The 19,525-nt window shown below is 41.9% G+C and overlaps 1 protein-coding gene across 2 annotated transcripts in view; it reads right to left on the bottom strand.

Moving 5' to 3' along the window:
* LOC139753150 (uncharacterized) overlaps window positions 1–14,139 on the bottom strand; it is a 73,335-nt gene extending 59,196 nt beyond the window's left edge. The window contains exons 1-2 of one of the 2 annotated variants that reach the window (XM_071669321.1): window positions 13,980–14,139; window positions 2,289–3,163 (exon numbers count right to left, since the gene is read on the bottom strand). In XM_071669321.1, the coding sequence (XP_071525422.1) occupies window positions 2,289–2,595 (307 nt within the window). In that variant the 5' untranslated portion in view covers window positions 2,596–3,163; window positions 13,980–14,139. The remainder of the gene's footprint in view (window positions 1–2,288; window positions 3,164–13,979) is intronic. The other variant, XM_071669322.1, reaches the window with a different exon arrangement.
* Between the last annotated feature and the right edge of the window lie 5,386 nt (window positions 14,140–19,525).

The following is a 19,525-nucleotide window of genomic DNA, read 5'->3' as shown; positions in this document are numbered from 1 at the left end:
GATGTGTGTGTGAGGAAGGGCGACGCGCCTCCTGCTGTGAATGAGATATTCTTACATAAGTGTACTTAACTACTTGAGACAAGAGAACGAGGACTCTGGCCTCGCGAGATGGCCTTACACATCAATATGTGACCTTGTACAGCACAGCCACGACCAGAGACCTGGCCTTCATCACCACAGACCACACCAAAGACCTGACCTTCATCACCACAGACCACACCAGAGACCTGGCCTTCATCCCCACAGACCACACCAAAGACCTGACCTTCATCACCACAGACCACACCAGAGACCTGACCTTCATCACCACAGACCACACCAGAGACCTGACCTTCATCACCACAGACCACACCAGAGACCTGACCTTCATCACCACAGACCACCTCATGACCAGAGGTATCCGGACGGGCGGGACAATGTACTGATGTCCTCAGCTGGTCCACCCTCTACACTAGTGCTCCAGGTGGTCCTCTGTCTCGCCCAGCTGGCTCACCCACTACACCAGTGCCCCAGGTGGTCCTCTAACTCCATCAGCTGGTCCAACCACTACACCAGTGCCCCAGGTGGTCCTCTAACTCCACCAGCTGGTCCACCCACTACACCAGTGCCCCAGGTGGTTCCTTGGTCTCTGTATCCGCACCAGCTGGCTGGTTGACCCTGATCGCCAGCTGTAGTCACAGGTGTAGGGCTTCCCTTGATGGCTTCAGGCCCGTGGCTGCGTCACCTGACGCTGGCACACTGGCTGCGTCACCTGACGTTGGCACACTGGCTGCGTCACCTGACGCTGGCACACTGGGTGCGTCACCTGACGTTGGCACACTGCCTGCGTCACCTGACGCTGGCACACTGGCTGCGTCACCTGACGCTGGCACACTGGCTGCGTCACCTGACGCTGGCACACTGGCTGCGTCACCTGACGCTGGCACACTGGCTGCGTCACCTGACGCTGGCACACTGGCTGCGTCACCTGACGCTGGCACACTGGCTGGAGGGCGTTAAGTGCTGCTATATCAGAGCTAAGGTATATGTTATAATATATAAGGTGTTGGGCATATAATATATGAGTTTACGACCATAAGGGTCCAGCTATAACGTTAAGGGTCCAGGGCAAGATCCTACTGACCTGCGAGCAAGACAGGTCACGTGGAGTGTGACCTGACACAAGACCCACCACCACCCTAGTACAGGTCACGTGGAGTGTGACCTGACACAAGACCCACCACCACCGGACTACAGGTCACGTGGAGTGTGACCTGACACAAGACCCACCACCACCCTACTTCAGGTCATCTGTTGTATATAAACTAAGCTTGGACAATATATAAAGCATCAACCGTATATTAAGCAGATCCGTTATCTTTATAACACCTCTTGTATGCAAATGAGGAGGTGTTGCCAACAAGCGTTCAGTGATTTAAATCCTAATACGGGCATTTATATGCCTGTGGGCGGCCCTAGCCGATCATCACGCTCTCTGCCCCAGTATTGGTGGGCCAACAACACTACACTCAAGGTGGCTAATGTATGATGACGTCATAGAAAGTTGTGGTGATAATACAGTATTGTAGTGATGATACAATACTGTGTTCGTCAAAATACAGTACTGTAGTGATGATACAATACTGTGATGATTATACAGTATTGTAATGATGATACAATACTGTGGTGATGATTATACAGTATTGTAGTGATGATATAATACTGTGGTGGTTATAATATAGTATTGTAGTAATGATACAATACTGTGGTGATGATTATACAGTATTGTAGTGATGATATAATACTGTGGTGGTTATAATATAGTATTGTAGTAATGATACAATACTGTGGTGATGATTATACAGTACTGTAGTGATGTAGGAAAAAGGTTTTCCTCCTTAAAAGTTGCCAGAATTGGTACAAGCTGACAAGGGCTGTTGACCTCGTGTGCTGCTCTTGCCACCACACCTGGTCATGTTGACCACGTGTGGCTGGACTGTGGTGACTGGGCGTGTCATCCTCAGAGCCACAGTGGTCAATCTGAATGTGTCAGCTGTACGTGACCCCCGCAAAACGAGGCCATTAGGTCGTTCTCTACATGAAACTGTCACTATAGGTCGATAACTGCTTGTATGTAAGGGAAACCAGTGTTTTAGTACAAATCTCAGACAGGTTACTCTCATAATTCACTCATGATAAAAGCGTAATGCCATAGATGACAGCTATATGACATCAGAGATTCTCCACAAATCAAAACTGTATAAATTAGCGACCTTATAAGAGCTAACCAATCAGAAGTAAGAACTAACCTGTTAGTAGTGACGTCACGGCAGCTACCAGCAGGGAAGAGGACACAGCGGGGCCTGCTATTGGTCCAGCTACGATGCCCACCACGTAGGCCACGCCCAGAACCGCCCACAGCCCCACACTTCGATACACGAGCACCCCGAGGCCACGCCCACAGTCGCCCCATATACCAGGCGTGGGCGTGGGCGGGGCAGTGGTGCGACGGTTCTGAGGTGAGAAAGGTCGCGTTCTGACCAGGGCAGAGTAGATGCGTCGGGCGGAGGAAGCCAAGGTTTGCTGGCGGCGAGAGTGCAGTAAGGGCGGAGTCATGGTTGCCAAGCTTATGTATCACCGTCCTTACAGCTCCACAGTGTAATTATCTCAACTCTGGCTACGTACACTTCCGTGGTTTCATTTCATCTATGTTTATATCAAACGCAAATAAACTTCAGGGCTCAACGGTACTTTCCTTTGATATATAATCCCAGCATAAACCCCAAATGTACAATCTTGGGAATATATTAAAAGTTAAGCCCTTGACGGCTGGCTCCCTGGCGCGTCGTACTGCGGGACAATTTGGCGGGAAGATCTAGGAAGATAAGTCACGGGTTATGACCACAACCTTACACCGACGGAAGAAAAAAATTTTTCACTTTTCTTCCCCCTTGTTTCCAGTACACTGTAATTCTATCATCTACTAAACTCAGACGTGAAACGTAAAAAAAATATTGGCGAGAACAAAGGTTGCAAAATATAATTTGCCTGGGATAGTTCCGCCTCCAGTCTGGCAGATAAGTCACGCACACGCCGTCATGTTCTCTCTGACCTCATTATTCATTTTCTATTTTGCAGAGTGTTGCAAGCTTCATATTCATTCTCTTAGTTTGAAAAACACATTCTGAAATGAAATAAAAAGATCTGAATGTATTAAAGCAGTGGAAAGCCAACAGACAAATGTTTAATGTATTCAATATTCCGGGAATATTTTTGCATTCATTGTTACCTGAAGATTTCTTCCTCCTTTGATCTTTATTAACCTTATCATCACTTCATGAATATAAACCGTAGTTTAAACAAAGAAAAATACATTGACGTAAGAACAACGATAGTGTTTTTCTAAGCAATGAACATATATATATATATATATATATATATATATATATATATATATATATATATATATATATATATATATATATATATATATATATATATATTCCTATTAAAAACATTTTTACACAGTTCTTGCAGACCTTCATATCAACAAAAAAGAATGAAAAAGGTTGATATTCTTTAGATGGACAAAGTTATATGAACGTAAGCAGAATAACTGTATATTTAGCTAACATTGTGAGCATATCATTTTCTCATGTTTCTCGTGAAGTAACTTAACCATTTCCTTAATGAATCATTACCACATAGTCTGGTGTAGGTCGGAGCGTCAACCTGTGAAGGATGTACACAGCTACACAGGAGGCGTCATCATCAAACTGGTCATACTTGTTACTGGGTTAACCTCCTCCTTGTAATGACGTCATCACATGAAAGCAGTCAACCAGGAAGACAATTTCAAGATGTTTCTTGTAAACATTCTGACCTGTTTGTCTGTACTACGTCACAAGATGTATGAAGGTTATAATGTAATGTACTATGAACGTAGTCATGGCCAGTCAGGACTTACAACTACTATTACCTGGGAACCCCCCCCCCCCCCACCCCGACTTCATCAGGTCAGGTCGTGTTGTTACGTAACTTGTCGTTGTACGCATGCGTAGCGTCCCGCTCAGCTGGCACTACATACGGGACCTATCGAACTCATTGTTTACATGTAAACAATTAAGGAAGCCAAATAACGGTTTCGTAGAGCAATTAAACGCTCTCCTATAAGTAATTAATGGAGTAATTATAGACCATTCTAATTAACAAACCACTTAACTTCCTACACTACAAAATCTAAAGTTTCTTAATTTACAGGAACCTTATATGGCAACACTGAGGGTGAGGGGGGGGGGAGATGGTGCCCCTCTCTAGGGTAGGGCTGGTGGGGTAATTATGTATGTAATTTTTATGGTAATTAGCTACAGATAGCTTCGTCTGGAACCATCACCTCCAGCTCGTCTGGAAGAAGTATGGTAATTTAAACAGTTGCGAGGAAACCTGTCACCCGTTTTCTAATGTAACAAAATGACTTTTATAAGAATAATGCTATAACAACAACAGAAACTCCTGCTCAACTTGTGAGGTAGGATACATCTTCTCACAGATAAATTCATCTCCCGCAAACTTTGGAGATTATGTATTTACATTGTGTTACGTTGCGTCGTATGCAAATTATATCAAGGTCTCCGTGGGAAACACTGGCTTCTCAGTGGGTCGCTTGTGATCAGTGGGTAACCCACGTGTATCACTGGCCCCCGGGCCTGGTTACGGCCGGAGGAGCACAGTAGAGAGGGGGGGGGGGGTAGTGGTAGAGGCTACGGTAACGACTGTCAAACGTGAAGCAAACAAGGAAAGATGTAGAGAGTGAGGGAGGGGGTCACCCCGCACATATGACCCGAGGGAAGCCATGCAAGCGTGCAGCTGGTGTGGCGTGCGTGGGCCTGAGGGGCGCTCACCCTGCCTGCTCATGATGTCGGGCTGCCAAGACCGAGGTCTCTCTTCTTGGTGGTCTACAAGCGGTCTACAGGTGGTCTACAAGCGGTCTACAGGTGGTCTACAGGTGGTCTAGAGTTACCAGAGAAGTAGGACAGCCTTCTTTTGCGCTACCGCTCACGGGATGAGAATGGGAGCACAATAAACTTGCCAGTGATACCAACATCAATAAATAATACACCAGCAGCTCTTAAGAACTCTGCTCAAATGTTCACCATTCATTAGTTCTTAAGTAGGGTGGCAATCTCTCTCTCTCTCTCTCTCTCTCTCTCTCTCTCTCTCTCTCTCTCTCTCTCTCTCTCTCTCTCTCTCTCTCTCTGTACAAATATAATCATTTTCTTCCGAGCTTCCATATCTGGTTACACCTTGCATTACTCCCCTCACCCAACACCTCCACCATCAAGGAACGTTCGGACCAACGTCTTTATCTGCGGGGCGCCACATCACCCACTATATACCCTCACAACTTCTACTTCATAACTCGTCTGTATGAGCTTCACGAACTCCCATCCATTTCTTCAACTGGACATAGATAAGAGAACTATGCTTTATCAAAAGCAGTAATGCGAATGATACTCGCTCTTGTACGTTAACTTAAGGTCTTATGTACGATAATTTCCTTGTGCGATACCTGAAGTGTTAATGTGTGAAGAATCTCTGATGCAGGTTTTCACTCATTTATCCGATGACACAACCTTTTGAGTAGCAGGATTCTGAGTCTATTAAATGCTTTCCTACAATCACTTTTACATCTTTCAAATATTAGTTTACTCCAAATGATGAGAACCCATATTGTACGGTGAATAAAGACTCTGGCATATTGTATGTCTGCCTTGCCCATTGTTATGTATATCCATCTGTTTCGTTATCTTGATCCCATAGATCTATATAACATCTCTCATTGGTGCAATACGTTAGCCCCCACATTCACTAACTAAACCCCTGAAGAACGATACTTCACCCATTTCATGCATTAACTTTTGCACAGTGTACAACGACTCCTATATTTTCATTCTAAAGTACGCTGATTTTACCCTTACATTAACTTCACCTAATGCATGAACTCTGTTAAATCTTTTGAGATTATGATATAACGGCTGACTACATATACTTCCTTGTTTTCTAGAGGGGTGGGAAAGGCGAATAAAAAATCCGATACCGTATCAAGCCCAGCGAGGCTACCAAACGTACGATGACACCACGTCGCTTCCTACACACAACATTAACTTTTAGGAGGCAAGATGGTGTCGCAATTCATCGAAAGCGTGAAATACAGGAAATGGAAATATGTAGTTTATGTCGCCGCAAGGATATATTCCTGAATTTATGTTCGTTCTGGAGGCCCAGGCATATATTGTCATGCGAGTCCGGATCCATCCGTTATTGGGATACGAGCGTAGCGAGTTACCCGTCCGACTGTGAAAGTACAGACTCGTATGACAACTTCACATTTGTATGACTACGAACAATTATGTTCCTTGTAACTACTGACCCAAGAAATGTTTACATAATACACAGATACTCGTAATACATGTAATTCATATAACCATCAGCACAGAGAGTACAGCTAGAAATGCAGTGACGCTCGGATGACTAATGTTGCGCACAGGATGTTTATACGTGAAGATACTCATTTGACAATGTTGACGTGATAAAAGTTTAGACATATACAAATACTTGCTTTACAGACAACACAGCGCACAGACAAGGATAAAGAGTCTAGGGAGTTTCTAAAAGGAAATTTCAATAGAGAAAAAGTGAACATTCAAAAGCAAGCAAATCCTTTGCCTTCCCAAACATCTCACTCGATTAAAACATCTGGCACACCGGGTTTCTACTTGCATCAAAATGTACACACAAGAAAAAAGTCCCTTTTGAATAGGTCAAAAGAAACTCCATCTTAAACACAAAAGCAGAACCTTTGAGAAAGAAGGCACGACCCTTCAGCACGACGGTACGACTCTTGAGCACGACGGTACGACCCTTGAGCACGACGGTACGACCGTTCAGCACGACGGTATGACCGTTCAGCACGACGGTACGAACTTTAAGCACGACTTACCGAATGAAGGAAAACAGTGCGACCTTTGGAAATGATGGTTTGGCCTTTAACAATAACCTCACAGGTCGTCTCAAAAGTAAAACCAATATACTTAAGGAAGGTAGTCAAGGGTAATACCATCGTACTTAGGGGTCGTATCGTCGTGGTCAAGGGTCGTACCGTCGTGCTTGAGTCGTACCATTGTGCTCAAGGGCTTAAAGCGTCACACTAGAGATGATCTACATATACATCCCCTACGATCCTATCTATCGATACACTGAAACTTGAACTAACAAATTCATTAAACTATTCTGAGGCAAAAAACTCTTGTATATAATTCTAAACTGAAATGCTTTCAAACTACGCTCAAAATCCTTGTGAAAAGTTGGTGTAATTATATGTAAGATCTTATGTCCTTCAGATATTTACACAAATTATTTGCATCTAATTTGCATATACGTGACAACGCCGGTCGGGTTGAAAACCGGTCGTGTGTAGGAGAGAAGTCTTCGCTACACCAGCAAAGGTCACGACCTTTTGACCTCTTGAGCACGTTACGACCCGTGACCACGATGGTATGATAACACTGGCACGACCCCTGGGTATGGTGGCATAATCAGGGTCGTACCGTCGTGCACAAGGGTCGTACCGTCGTGCTCAAGGGTCGTACCGTCGTGCTCAATGGTCGCACCGTCGTACACAAGGGTCGTACCGTCGTACACAAGGACTTAATTCATTCACCTGGACTGAAAGAAAAGGCCAATTTTCTCAGAGGTCAAATGACGACACAAACAAGCCGTGCCGACCACTCAATCAGAGGAGGGCTGCAGGGCAAGGCGCCTCTGATTGGCTTATTCTAAGTGGGGTCTCGGGGCCATATTTGATGGTGAATTAATTCTGCGACGCATACCAGCATCGCTAAAGGTAACACTCGCTAAAATTCGAAGAGGTTTGCTGCATCAAATCCTTAGTTAATCATTCATCATAGTATACACAGTGTAATGTATAATATAAACTAGATGTATATATACTGATATAGATCATTACCTGGACAGGTCATGATATACGCCAAGACGCGTACTGAGCAACACACACACACAAACACAAAATTCATGAGAAAATCTTCCCCGAAAATGAGACAATGATTCCATGTCTTCTTTCTTGGCCCACAACGACCTAATGAGAGAGAGAGAGAGAGAAAGAGAGAGAAAGAGAGAGAGAGAGAGAGAGAGAGAGAGAGAGAGAGAGAGAGAGAGAGAGAGAGAGAGAGAGAGAGAGAGAGAGAATGGTCTCTGTAAGAAAGCTAGATACAGCTTCACAGCAACACTGTATACTCAACACAGCTCACAGCATTGCTACACACAGCAAACATCAGTTCACAGCATCAGCGGACACAGCAGTTCATCACCAAGTACAGTAAACATGTGAGGTTGTCAACCAAACCTGATTCCTCACACACACACACACACACACACACACACACACACACACACACACACACACACCGATATAACCAGTATGATTCTTCACCACTAACTCATCAGCCTCTCCACGAGGAGGAGCTTATTAATGAGCAAAATCCCCAAGTTTTATCCGTCTGGTCATTACTCCACCTCGAGACTTATTATAAAACATAATTAAATGTGGGACACGCAGCTTCTCCTGCATACCTACCTATATATGCTCTGTCATTTCATGTTTTGAGTTACTCTGCTTTTTCTATTAATTTACATTTTCTCTTAACCTTATCAATAATTCCGAGGATTCTAATTAATCTATGTATTGCTATATGGGGGGCGACGTGCTGATGATGGGCTGAACCAGGTTATATATAGTCTGTGAGGCTCTACCGTAGCAGGTCAGGTCAGGTTAGGTTAGGTCAGGTTCCAGCATAATGTACATAACAAGTCAAGTGGACTTGTGTCATGAGGCCCATGTTTCCTGACGCTACCTCGACAAGTCGGGAATGTAGATCAGGTAAGACATTAATCATTATTATTGTCGGCAAACAGCGTATAATAGACCAGCCCCCTCGCATTTAATTTTTTCTTCAATAGAGTAATAAAAAGTAAAGTAATTATATATATATATATATATATATATATATATATATATATATATATATATATATATATATATATATATAGCTAGTTAAAAGACTTATGGCAACCAATCACTGACTACCGAATGACCCACTAACTTTAATCACCTGTACAAGCCTTGTACAAAACGTTAATAAAAGATGAAATAAATGACGAACTGATAATTCATTGGTAAATAACCGAAGCAAAACAACAAATATCAGAAACACTCACCATACGAGCCAGGTCGTCACCAACAGGTTAATTACACCTCTGGTCTCTGCAACCTCCCAGGGACTCTACAACTTACGTACAACCTTCCAGCCACTTCGTATCTTACCTACAACCCTCTCGCTACTTCGAATCTTACCTACAATCTTCCAACTACTTCGTATCTTACCTAAAGCCTCTCAGTCTCTTCTGATCTTACCTACCTTCAACCTCGCAAGCATCGCGACTTTAAAAGCCGACCTTATATTTTTTTGTGGAGGCGGCGAGAAAATTAGTTTGGGGGTCAATTACCCCCCCCCCCTCCCACGTTGTGTTAGCGTGGGGAATCGTGTTGGTGATGGCAGGGTTTGCAGGAGAAGTTTGCAGGTGGGAGTAACGTTAACATGGGGGGTGAGGGTTGCTGATATTGGCATGGGAGTGTCAGGTGCAATTACGTTATCATGGGAGAGTATGTTGATGATGGTGACGTCAGCATGGGTGAGGGAAGGCCGTAGAGGTATGTGAGGCAGGGTTGCATGGGAGCGATCCTTCAGGTCCTTCCCATGCTGTCGGTGCATGGGAGAGATCCTGCAGGTCCATCCAACACACCGATGCATGTGACACCCCGGGATCTATCCCATTCACATTTCATGGGCGTGTGAAAGCCCCTAATGTTCTTCCCTCCTCCACATTAATCATGGATCACACCAAGTTCACATCTGCATCCTCGGTCGCACTTCCCAGGATCGTCCAGACTTCGACGTCCCAAGCATCGACGGATTCCTCCCCCAGCACCAATGACGTCAACACATCCTACATCTAAGCTCCTAAAACCAACCATGATCATCAGTCAACCACGATCATCAGTCAACCACAATCATCAGTCAACCACAATCATTAGTCAACCACAATCATCAGTCAACCACAATCATCAGTCAACCACAATCATCAGTCAACCACAATCATCAGTCATCCACAATCATCAGTCAACCACAATCATCAGTCAACCACGATCATCCACAATCATCAATCAACCACAATCATCAGTCAACCACGATCATCAGTCAACCACAATCATCAGTCAACCACAATCATCAGTCATCCACAATCATCAGTCAACCACAATCATCAGTCAACCACAATCATCCACAATCATCAATCAACCACAATCATCAGTCAACCACGATCATCAGTCAACCATACGAGATCTGATGAAGGAAATTCTGAAAGCTTTTCTATCTACAAATCAAGATCCAAAAACGTGTGATCCTAGAGAAAAGTTTGACCATCAGGACTAACGTTTGTTCATCTTTCAGATAAACGTTTGGTCAAGGACTGAGGTTTCTAACCTACAGAGAAGTGTCTGACCTGGGCTGACGAATGTGCCCTTTAGGGAAACACTTGACCAGGGAATAGGGTTTTCTACCCAACAGGGAAACGTTGGATCAGGGCGGAGGTTTGTTTCATAAAACGTTGTCAAAACAAACGTGCTAACATGACGAAGTAGTGGATTGTGCATCCATGACTGGTGCCTGAAAGAGAAAGAGAGAGAGAGAGAGAGAGAGAGAGAGAGAGAGAGAGAGAGAGAGAGAGAGAGAGAGAGAGTTAATTCACTTCCACTGAATTACTAAAAAGTTTCCAGAGTTAGCAATGTATGTTCCACAGCCCTGATCAGGAACACGCATGCAAACCGCTAACCCTTGCCCAAACCCTACTATTTCCAGCATACAGACATGACAACACTCCCTGATATCACGTGCCATTATCGCATTAATTACAGCCAAATAAACTAACTGAGGAAGAAACAAAAGTAACAATATACTACTCTGCCCTGGATAAGGGTACATCTGTACAACGTCTGGAGTACATTTGTACTTAGCTTATAGTAGAGATCGTCCCTCAGATCTTATCTATAATCATCTATGTTTGCTGACCCCTTGAGTACAGAGACACGACCCTTAAGTACGACCATACGACCCTAATGCACGACGGTATAACCCTTGGGTGTAATGGCCTGATCAGTGATCTGACCCTTAAGAGTTGAGGCAAAGGCTAGGCTATCGTGCCTAAGGGTTATATTGTCGTGCTAGTCGTATCATCGTGCTCAGGGGTCGCATCGTTGTGCACAAACTCGAGTGGTTAAAAATACTAAACATTTTACTTCAGATGGAACTACCAGGCGGCTCATAATGCTTAACGTGTCATGAGGAATGAAACCACAACACTGTACAGTGTAACAAAACTTCCATGTAATCCTTCACTAACGGAACTGGATTGATTTCAAACCTAAACCAATATAATCTAAACACGTTAATCATAATGCAATGAGGATTCAACCGCTCGTGTTGAATTTGATGAATATATCATAACCGGGTTGCTCGTGTGAGACCAAGAGAAGTTCATATATATAAACCACACCTGATGACACATATGTGAGCTGCGCACATGTTACCCTGACACCTGCCTAACACTTGTGTAACACGTGTGTGGTGAAGAACTCTCTCTCTCCAAATGGTGGCGAGAGGAAATGTTAAGTGTCGGCCTGACCACACAGAACAGGAAGCCAAGCCTTATACCATCTATTTGGTTAAGAAGAGAAACACATGACGAATTTGCATCTACACTGATGGTTAGGTTAGGTTGGGTTACATCTACACTGATGGTTAGGTTAGGTTGGGTTACATCTACACTGATGGTTAGGTTAGGTTGGGTTACATCTACACTGATGGTTAGGTTAGGTTGGGTTACATCTACCACTGATGGTTCCAAGACGGATGAATGTGGGTGCAAGTGTGTGGTCGATGGAGTGTGCACTCAGATACTGCTTGCCGAACCATACATATGTATTATGTGCTGAATTGTTTACTATTGATCGAGCTGTAATCTACATAATTAATTCATTTCACAATAGAGTAATAATTTTTTTTCCGATTCTTTTTGTTTTTAAAGCAAGAGGCTCTTAATATACAGAGTCCTGTGAATTACAAGGCAATATTATTGATATACTTCATTCATGTGGAAAAGATATCATCTTGACGTGGGTGTCTGGCGGGTCATTGCAATACATACAGCAATGATCAGGCAGACAGCTTAGCTACGTCGACCTCAGAACACGAGGAGGTGGTTCCGATCCCTCGGGAGCTGGGGTCCTGCCTTTCCTTGGGGAAGACATCAATCTATCATATGTGGCAGAGTCAGTGAACCGACCTGACCATCAACAGGAAATACAAGTAGGTAGTGGCGGATTGGTCGACCTCATGCTGCAAGAACAGAAGAGAGGAGGTCGTGCTGGTCCGCCTCACAATGAACTCTACATTTATCGTCCACAGGAAGCAACACAACCTTCCCACCCACATGTCAACAATGCCAAGAAATAACAACAGAACATTTGCGGTCACAGATGCAATCAACACAGGAAAAATTTATCAGACTATTGCAACAGAAAAACATCTGTTTTAACATTATCAATATACTCGGGGACAACTCGAGTACTATAGACAGAATTACTCAAGATGATGGAAGGTGGTTCGTGTGTGGCGAGGTCGGCTTCGGTGTGAGGCTCCTCCAACTTCGGCCTATCGCATGTGGGTGGACATGTCCACACATTAGACGGTTGGCCTTGATGGGAGGGGATTATCCTCCGGGCAGCTGCGCCATGGGATTGAGCCGGCGGACCTCCGAATAAATTATTATATTCTATGTGCATGACGTGATGGAGGATTATCTCTAGTCTGTCCTATCTCTTCGTACTCTTGGGTCAACTGCAAGTCTGGCTACTGTGCCGACTGGACGGTGTTTGCCGCCATGTTGGCTCAATACCCACAAAATCTTTTCTTCCAATTATATATCTTAATTATCTCTTATTCCTATCGTAGCAAAATTATACTTTTTCTATTTTTTCTAGTTTTTATATTTTTCAGAATAGGTATTGAGGGATGATTTCAATGACATATGAAACAGGGTTGCAAGCCTAATGACCTTCCTCAGAGAACGCTGGCCGCAGAACCTAACAAACAACAACAATAACAACATAATAATCTTCTCCAAGATGAGAAAACTTATGGCAACCACTTCTTCACAGTCTAAACAAAACTGACTTGACAAACATCTTAATTTGAAAGTTTCTAAAACATTCTTCACAATTCCAACACAGAAGCATACAAATTTACTGAAATAGGTAAAGTTTATGCTGATGTTCGTCTGAAATACAGTCAACATTCACCAAGTAAGAAACGAGGTCAGCGGGAAGAAGTTAGTGTGTACTTGACCAGGAAATATGGGAGAAGAGCTCAGGTGAACTCTTCTCTGGTTCTAACACCGGTCAACTTTAGCTTAATTGTTGTTAAACCTTGATTTAACGTTGTGAGATTGCCCCACGTATCACTAGACTCTGCTGAAGAGAGTCTTAACCTTGGCAAAGAGCAGTTCATCCTCCCTGAGCATTAGGTCAAATTACGAAGACTGGATATATATATATATATATATATATATATATATATATATATATATATATATATATATATATATATATATATATATATATATATATTGTTTCACACAAAGGTCACACACGTACATCCGAGTTTTAAACTCAACATTACTACACCGTGCAATGTAATAGATCACATCATCATGACCAAAGTAAGATGAAAACATTCTCGTTAATGATTTGAGACATTAATCAAAATATATCAATACAGCATCATTATACTTAGTTCATTAGCACAGACCATTGTATCCCTTGCAAGGCCAGCAGGTCTCGTTCCATCACACACTATAAACAGTAAATGTCACCAAAAGTTTGGTTCCAACTTTCTCCCATTATTGGACACGCGGGTTCACGAACCGGAACTAACCCTGGACCCGGGAGACACTTACACAACCTCACACTTCGACAGCTCGCGAGCTACTGACCCACCGTTACCTCGGCAACTCAAATCAGCTGACACATCAACGAGTCGCGAACCACGTTGCCAGATCACTATTTGTGCTTTTCACCTCTTACAATATTTTCACGTTTATCTCTCTTACTCTGGACATTCCTGCATTTATCTAGATCGTTTTTTTCTTCATGTTAATGAAAAAGAAATTCGTAATTTTCTCCTGTATTCTAAGAATCTGACGATTTCTCAGATTAACTCAAGCACTCGTTAAGTAGTAGTCGTGGTGTGTTCGTGCGATCGTCACGCTAAGCTTGGCTGTTGTTGATGTCAGGTGACACGACACCACGACCTTCCCGGTTCGAAATCAAGTACGGGCTTGTCGTTTATATTATCTTTGGAGTTTGTGATTATATAACCAAGTTTTGATGCGTTGGCTTGTAACTCTGACGCAGAGATTATGTATGTCGTCAACCCTGAAGTACATCATCACTAAAATAATGCTGAACATTAGGATGAGAGGTAAACAACTCCAATACACCTGGTAATGATTCTAATGCTTTTACTGATATAGATTCTACATCTACTACCACTTCTGCACGTACTAATACAATGCTACTACCACTACATTTGCAGTATACTTAAACAACTCACCTTTGGTCGTTTTGGATTTCTAGATCGCATAATCTCGCTACATTAAGATGTATGTTGAATTCGGTGTATTGTGCTGTATGCTGTAGCCTCATCCAAACTGATTGAGATAATTACGCGAGGGGCATGTGAGTTGTGCTTTATATATATATATATATATATATATATATATATATATATATATATATATATATATATATATATATATATATATATATATATATTCTTTCTTTTTTCTTTTAAACTATTCGCCATTTCCCGCGTTAGCGAGGTAGCGTTAAGAACAGAGGACTGGGCCTTTGTGGAATATCCTCACCTGGGCCCCCCCTCTGTTCCTTCTTTTGGAAAATTAAAAAAAAACGAGAGGGGAGGATTTCCAGCCTTCCGCTCCCTCCCCTTTTAGTCGCCTTCTACGACACGCAGGGAATACGTGGGAAGTATTTTTTCTCCCCTATCCCCAGGGATAATATATATATATATATATATATATATATATATATATATATATATATATATATATATATATATCTTTCATACTATTCGCCATTTCCCGCATCAGCGAGGTAGCGTTAAGAACAGAGGACTAGGCCTTTGAGGGAATATCCTCACCTGGCCCCCTTCTCTGTTCCTCCTTTTGGAAAATTGAAAAAAAATGAGAGGGGAGGATTTCCAGCCACCCGCTCCCTCCCCTTTTAGTCGCCTTCTACGACACGCAGGGAATACGAGGGAAGTATTCTTAATCCCCTAACCCCAGGGATTAAATAAATAAACAAATATATATATATATATATATATATATATATATATATATATATATATATATATATATATATATATTCCTATGAGTCCACGGGGGAAATGAAACACGAAAAGTTCTCAAGTGCACTTTCGTGTAATAATCACATCCTCAGGGGAGACACAAGAGAGAAATATAACAGTCAGTTGATATACATCGAAGAGACGAAGCTAGGACGCCATTTGATAAACATGTGATTGTCCACCTGGAACTTCCGGTTTACTTAAGCACTTCCGGTGAAAAGTGTCATCTGACGAAATTCGCTCAGCCAAATAATTTCCTTACTTGATTTGTTCAAACGTTGAAAGGAAAAAAAAAAAAAAAAATATATATATATATATATATATATATATATATATATATATATATATATATATATATATTGTTTTTCATTCCAACGTTTGAACAAATCAAGTAAGTGTGTGTATTTATTAATTACTCTACCCATTCATTTTGTATCTGTATGGCTGGCGGAAAACTAACATATATGGAAAGTTTTAATCACACACTTCTTGACACGTTTAGAGCAAGTTACCTTGAGTAATCGTAACCATGCGAGGTCAAAAGGTCGGAGGTTAAAGTCATTAGATTACGTCAGAATGCGCTTGGGTTAGCATTGGGTGCATAGTTCGAAACATGCGTCACGCGACTCTTATGTATTCTCCTGATTTACGCGAGTTTGAGAAACTGAAACATTCTTCTGGTTGAAATGAAATTATGATAAAGTGTATATGTATTAACATGTCCTCCAGAAACAGGAGGTAAATATAAGCCATGGCACTAGTGCGCTTTGCTACTGTTTCGAACCTGCTGAAATTCAAGATGTTCGAGACATCGAACCTCAAGGTTTATTTTTTTTTTTTGCGGTTATTTCGAACCTTGTAACCACAATGCATTGGAGACAACAAAGCTTCACGTTGTTTAGGAACCACTCAAAATCACAACACTGGTTTGCTACTGTTCTGAATTTTATAAACTCTGAGGTATTCATAGAACTACTTTAATCCTCATATGTTAAAATCAAGAGGATCACAGTCAGTTCATAATCACTTCAGAACCAAGGAACTAATAATTCGTAAACACAATAATGTTCTAGCTGCTGGGCAGCCTCAAACCTAGGTCAGAGTATCATGCTACATTTTTGATTCAGTCATTGGATTAGATTTACAATAAGAATATTTGAGCGTTTTCAAATTGATTTACAAAATGGAGTCTTAAAAGATCATTACCTGCAAAATTTGAGAATTTCCAGGGTTCATAATAAGGGAGAAAATAAAATTAAAGAAATTCAGATAAGTTTGAACGACTTATTGTCGTGGCGTCATCGGGTTTGCGCCTGACTCATCGCAGTGAGTCATTCGACCATTAAATACCGATGGGTGTGGTCTCCTGGGCCGACCACGCCCACTCTATAGCCCACAGTGCAGTAATGTTAGTCATATGACCATTCATCTTGTCTCTATCTATAGTCCTCTCTGTTCCACTATCCGGTTTTCAGTTATCTGCTTAATTATAGTTTATATCCTTATAAATAAGGATCTTGGGATATTGCTAACGTCCTGCAGTAGATAACCGTGTCATAAACCATCAGAAGTGTGTCCTGTCTTTAGCATGTACTCCCATTTACCTTCTTTTCTCCTATCATGGTATACCTCCCAGGAACACTTTGGACCAGTTATTGTATTTGACTGCATCTCCCTGACAACATCTTTAGATGCACGTTGCCATTGGGTGCCCGAGACTGGCAGACTTTACCTTTAGAACCAACCTTATATCTACATTTAATCTGATATACTGCTGCTAGAGGGTTTCTCGCTCTCATATTTTTCTCTTCTCTATTCCTTGCTTTATTCTTTTCATATGCAGCCTGATAATTTTTCCAAATCCTCAGACATATATTTCATGTGCGTTTGTATTGCAGCTTAGGGTAGGTGGAGGCGAGTATAGAGCATACAGCGGGTAAAATACATCAACACAGGAGAGTGGGTCCAAGTGGACCCAGGGACTCATAGGGCCCTCGTCCCATCAATAAAGTCGGTCCATTATCATTGTTACTGGTACAAGACATAGTGTGAGGGAACAAAGGGAATACGTATGCAAAATATCCACCTCATCAAAGACAATGATTGATTGAAGTTGCTTTATAACGAATACATACTAGCGTTTAGGATGGAGAAAAGGTGTGTTGGTGTATGGTCAACATAATTGTGCTTGACTCCCTCTATCAAGACGACAGGAACAGGGAAATATACCAGATGTCTTCGATATTTCATGACTTCTGACAAACTTTGTTACACTCAGTTCAAAATATATTATTAGGACTTCCCAGTCATCAGCAGGCCTAACCTGTCATCATTACGTCTTACATATTATCACCACCATGTCTTACCTATCACTATCATGTCTTACTAATTTCACCATTACTTACCTATCAAGTCTTAACAATAATCATGTCTTACCTAATATCATCAGGTCTTACCAATCATTACCTTTTTGAAGATGGGATCTGTATGTGCGTTGCTGAAATATGAAGTAGAGTTAAGGTTTTCATTTCTAATCTTGACATTGATGGTTGGTCATTATGTGGTTTGGATGACAATGGTCTACCGCTGTTCCAGAGAACCAAATGCTGAGCATGATGAGGTGAGATTTTAATGGAGTATCATTTTGTTGTGCAGATCTCATTGACACATCTAACAGGCGGGACCACGTGTTCAGAAGTATGGTGGTGATGTGTGTCCTTATGGGGGTTAGTGAAACACAACTGAGGAGCAGGTGAGGAAAATTCATCCTGGTCTCATATGCAGCATCTTGTTGTATAATGAGTTGACGCTTTTAATGTTGGAGAGGTGGACAGTGTTTGGGATGCAGGTGAAATAAGTGTAACTCATACGTGCCCAGAGAGTTTGCTTTTATGCCATTCTATATCTGGTTGAGTAGTCTTTAAGATTAGGTTGGGGAGGCTATTTTTTGTGCTTGGTGCATCATTACAGTATGAAAATATCTTGTCAATATTCATTGATGTTTCATTGATGTGGGGGATTTGTGATTATACGTTGCTGCAGCATGAGGCAAGGGTGAACTTTTTATATATGCATGGAAACTGAATCATAAGGGAAGCAGGTACAAATGTTGTAGAGAAATGGATGCAGATTATTGCAGTGGGATTGTACTGGAAGTGTTTTTGGTATACTGTGCAGATACTGAGTATTGTTGATTGTTAAGCTGTGTGTGACTGCTCTGTCTTGTGTTGTTTTTTAGTCTAAGGTTTGCTTTTGAGAGTGAAAAACTAGGCAGGCGAGATGCAGTTTAGGGTGCAGTGGATGAACTGTTCATGGACGACAGAGGGACTCTTCCTTGTGAAAGTTATGTTGGCGAGTGTTCTGAGGACTTCCAGTTTATGGCTTTTCTTTTTAATTCCTGTGATGTGGAGATATAAATGTCATGTGTGTTGTATGTGATACCAGGTATGGCTGGTGCTATACTGAGTGGGATTGGCTGATCAATCAGGATTATGAAAGGCTGAAGTTTCAGCTCATGTCTGCCCGGCATTCAGATGAAAGCAGATCTCTTTGGGGATGCAAATACTGTGTTATGGGTACAGAAAACTACTCATGATAGAATGCTACATGTAAGGTATATGAACAGAAATAAAGGAATAAAATGTGACTATGTAGCAGATACAGGGAGATGAATCTGTTTTTCATGATGGATGTTTGGTATTCTATGTACATATCAGGCTCAATGATCATGTAATATATGATGGTTATCAATTCTAACATAAGTACATATCAAATGTAAGGACTGAAGAGTTGAGGGTTTGGAAGCAATAAATATTTGAAACAAAACTAATGGGTTTGGCCATAGAAAGTGAACTATCACTGAAAGCAGTGAGTACATGAGCAAAGATTCTCCCCTTAAACAATTCTTATAGTGAAGATATTCCTAT

The sequence above is a fragment of the Panulirus ornatus genome, chromosome 14, assembly GCF_036320965.1.
Source record: "Panulirus ornatus isolate Po-2019 chromosome 14, ASM3632096v1, whole genome shotgun sequence".
NCBI classification, from domain to species: domain Eukaryota; kingdom Metazoa; phylum Arthropoda; class Malacostraca; order Decapoda; family Palinuridae; genus Panulirus; species Panulirus ornatus.
The sequence above is the reverse complement of the archived record's forward strand: the minus strand, read 5'-3'. Positions and strand labels throughout refer to the sequence as shown.